The 4,279-nt window shown below is 37.3% G+C and overlaps 1 protein-coding gene across 2 annotated transcripts in view; it reads right to left on the bottom strand.

The window, feature by feature from the left end:
* pip4k2ab (phosphatidylinositol-5-phosphate 4-kinase, type II, alpha b) overlaps positions 1 to 4,279 on the bottom strand; it is a 16,366-nt gene that overhangs the window by 7,389 nt on the left and 4,698 nt on the right. For both annotated transcript variants that reach the window (XM_016272370.1, XM_016272376.1), the window contains exons 2-3: positions 3,670 to 3,767; positions 3,447 to 3,543 (exon numbers count right to left, since the gene is read on the bottom strand). In XM_016272370.1, coding sequence (XP_016127856.1) covers positions 3,447 to 3,543; positions 3,670 to 3,767 — 195 coding nt within the window. The remainder of the gene's footprint in view (positions 1 to 3,446; positions 3,544 to 3,669; positions 3,768 to 4,279) is intronic.

Here is a 4,279-nt window from a genome sequence, read left to right as displayed (position 1 = left end):
CCCCCCCCCCCCCCCGGAGTTTTACTGAAGTCACCTGGAGACATTCAAACACAAATGCATCAAAAAACTGCACTTTCACTTCAATGAAATTGAAATGCTGATTTCTACAATCCCAGTGCTGGGTCAACAGTAGTGTAAGTGTAGTATTGAAGTATTCTGGGAGATGGGAGATGGGCCAAATTCAATACAGTATTTTCAGCATATGGCATTTAACTTTATCTGAGCCTGAAAGATCTGATGATGGCTGTAGAAACTAAAACCTGATATTATTGCAGTTTACTTATAAAACTTCTACATATGAACTGAGAAACAAAAATGCTTAATTTCATGAGTAATCAACATTGATTCACAGGTGAATGGATCAAGGTTGAATAAAGGTTCAAGTTTCAATTTTACAAATTAAATCAACATTGATTTTAAAATGTAGTTTCAACATCTTACTTTTCATATAGATTTTCAACGTTTTGTCTTCAACTAAATTTCAATGTTAATTTATACATATTTTGTTAACCTTTTTACAAACATTTAGAATTAAATGTGGTTTCAACTATTTTCAACACTGAATCAACAACAACTGACAGATTCCAGATGTGAACGTTACTTTCAGACTTTAAACTTCACATGCACAGGCTCTTAACAGCTTGTGCGGCACATCTCAGGGTGAAGGATGAGGCAGGAAAAAATGATATTGGACATGACAAACTTGCAGTCGATGTGTGAACAGACTGAAAAAATGGGCCCAGACTGCTGCTCATTTCACATTTGAAGAATGAACAAAATAAAAACTTAAATGTAACCGCTCTGGGGACAAAAAAAACTAACATTGTGAAAAAAGAAATAAACATAAAATAAGATAAATAAAAAAATGACCCTAATATATGATACAACCCTTATACCATAGTCTGTCAGAATATTCGATTATGATTGGCTGGCAGGTGTGCATTAAAACTGTTTAATGTACAGGTAGTTCCAAGTAGGGCTGCGCTAAAAGGATATATCGTTTTAGCATCGATATCGCGATGTGAGCACCTGCGATAGTCACATTGCAGGATGTGCAATGTTTAGTATACTGATACTGACCGTTATATAGCGACCTTTGCAAATCATTTGAACTTTGCATCAGTACATCATAAATAGAACGAGAAATCAGTTTACTGTCGGGGATTTTTATTTTACATTTGATTATTCAATTTCTGTAGGACCTGAATACTGTTAGACTTACCTGAAAAATATAAAGCACTGTTTATTTCATTTGCATCTTTGTTCTATTATATTTATCTATGCTTGCAATTTGTTTATTTCCTATGCTGTTTTACTCACCTACGAAATCACCCCAATCATTGATAATTTTTTTCCAAAAAGAGTTATTCAAGTCATCTGGTGATTTCTTTTTTTCATATCGCAATATACTGTATATATTGCAGAAAAACAAAATATCGCAATGTGAGTTATATCGTGCAGCCCGAGTTCCAAGTCAGTTTAATCATGCTCTATATTAATAGGCTGCTTTCATTTGACACACACACACATCGGACATCGTACTGCGCACACATTGAAACATTCAGGAGTGACTTGTGGTCAGCCCTGCCCATGACTTTTATTAATAAAATAGCTTCGATACTGTATCGCTACATTATATTTCTCAGTAACAAAGAGGTAAAAGTTTTTGAAGTAACTAAACACAAGTAAAGTAACTCAAGTAACTAAAGCTTAATTGTTTGTAGAGTGAGACTTGCAAACACAGGTCATTTACACATGCTTCACATAACTTCAATCCCCCTTTCTCTCTAGATAACGAATTCAAATAATAAATTCATTCAACTAAATGTGATCTTACAGCACTATTTCATCTCTGTGTCTGATTCAAAGCAGGCAGAATGCTAGATCTAACAAGCTGTAACTGATGAAAATAACCACAAAATGCAATGATATTACGCGGCGCCTGAAAATAGTCCACTCCCTGTGCAAGCAGGTGGTTACGTTGGTTATGTTGACGGAAGTTAGCCTATTTTCAGGCGCTGCGTAATATCATTGCACCTGCTGCACCCATGGGATGGCAGCAAAGTTCCTTGGTTATTACGCCGGAATGAGAGTATAGCTACTAGCCATATCGGCCTAGAAAATTCGAAACTTTTCATTTTCCGTCAGTCTTAGTACACGATGTAACTACAGAAGAGTCAAGTTTCAAATAGGAAAAATATAGAAACTCTTTGGTCATTTTTGAGCGAGATGCTAACGGTCTAATCAGATTCAATGATCTATGCTAAGCTACAGCTAAAAGTGCTACTGCCAGACCCGGAGATCGGCTGAATGGATTCAAAAACGGTAAAACTCAACTGTTTAACTCTAGGGGAGTTGGAAAATGAGCCTATTTTCAAAAATGGTGGAGTGTTCCTTTAACTTGTCAATGCTGGCAAATGGCCAAACAAGGCATAGCATTATTTTCTAATAATTCAACCGACCAGAGTCACTTATTCCGCTTATACTACGGTTACACCTCAAATATTGTTCATATGTTGTATTTCAAGACATTAATTCGTCCTTAAAACGCTTGTGTGTATTTAACTTCTTACGCATTTCAACCCATGCCTCTGTTGCTAATTCCAAAACTTAATTTTAGACCAGAGTAACAGTGGCTTGAGCCGTTGATAGCAGACAAATGCAGTTAATAATGAAGTAATTATAGAGAGAGAGACAGATTAAGAGTATGTAAATTACTTGAGTCTGATCGTCTCTCAACAGTGTTCAGCAGCAATGTCTCTAATAATAGCGAAACTGTAAGTTAATCTGTTTCAAGAACAGCGCTGTTTTTACCTCACTTGTGAGAAATGTCATATAGCTTTTAAGTTGCTGAACTATTTTACTGATAAAGAGCACTGATACAGAGCGGCACGGACAACACATTTCTTTTTTTTTTCTCATTTTGTCTCTCATAGTTGAGGTATACCTATGATGAAAATTACAGGCCTCTCTCATCTTTTTAAGTGGGAGAACTTGCACAATTGGTGGCTGACTAAATACTTTTTTTCCCCACTGTATGTGTGTGTGTACGTTTGAGTGGGAGAAAGAGAGTATGTGCTTTCCCTACATGGTAAAATGTAACTTTATGTATACTAGATTTTCTTGCTTGGTCAGTGTCGTTGTGGGTTTTGGTTCTTTTGCTGTTGTAGGCTGTAAGGCCCTTTGAATTAACTGGAATCATTTGGTGAAATGATATGGACATGTAATGTGGTCAAGACCTGCCTGGAACTACTTTAGGCATGTGTTTCCCTGAAAATAATTGCACACCTTAGAACGTTCATCAGCCAATCAGATTCAAGCATTCAACAGCCCCGTAGTATAAACTATTGTAACACACGGTATAGAGGCAAAGGACCATCTGACATGCAGTGGAGGGTGGTTGCCTCCATGGAAGTACTTGACCACTTATTTAAGCACTTATGTACCTGATATTCCTGATCATCAATGGAGAACCGCTCCCTCAGATTGCGGAAGACTAGAGGACAGTACTCCTTAAACTTGAAATGGCTTGGCATGTTCTCTCTTTGGAAGTAAAAGGTGCAAAAGCTGATAACTAACAAAAGCAAAGAACTTTTCCATGACATTCTAATTTATTGAGATGCACCTGTACATAGCAAAATTATCGCATAAAGTTAAGATCTTTCTTACTTGTTGAAGAGGTGGTTGTCCACCTTGATCTTTGAGTTGGCTTTGAAGTCATCAGGCATCAGCATAACAGGAATCTGGATGTGACTGAGTTCATTGATCTGGAAGAAAATAACAGGGAGAAAATTATTCAATAATGCCAGATTACAAAATAATTTGAACAGCTGAGGCATATCTAAAATAGCTTTTTATCTGTTGTACAGGAGACTTCTGGACCTGCTCCAAATGAATAAATCAGAGCGTTTTCTTATTTACCGAGAACTATCTGCAGTACAGGGGCCATTCCTCAAAATGTGCTGCACTGATGGACCGCTGCCAAGAAACAACTTCCTTTCACTAACAACAGCAGCAGTGAAAAACAGAGCCGTCTGCACCAACAGAGTAAGCATTACTTATTGGCCAGACTGTCCACTTCCTTTTTTATCGTTTTAAATAATTCAGTACACGACAAGTGGTCTTTCATGAGCAATAGCACATGCATGACTACACTTAAACTCAAGTCAGTTGACTGAGAAAGGTGCCTACTTAACTAAGGATAACCAGATTTTGGTGTACACGTCCGTTTGTCTTACATGGTGGAATCTAACCTGGCTATTTGACATATACCCCCCCC

The sequence above is a fragment of the Sinocyclocheilus grahami genome, unplaced genomic scaffold, assembly GCF_001515645.1.
Source record: "Sinocyclocheilus grahami isolate Dianchi unplaced genomic scaffold, SAMN03320097.WGS_v1.1 scaffold5.1, whole genome shotgun sequence".
Lineage (NCBI taxonomy): Eukaryota > Metazoa > Chordata > Actinopteri > Cypriniformes > Cyprinidae > Sinocyclocheilus > Sinocyclocheilus grahami.
This window is presented reverse-complemented; position numbering and strand designations above follow the sequence as displayed.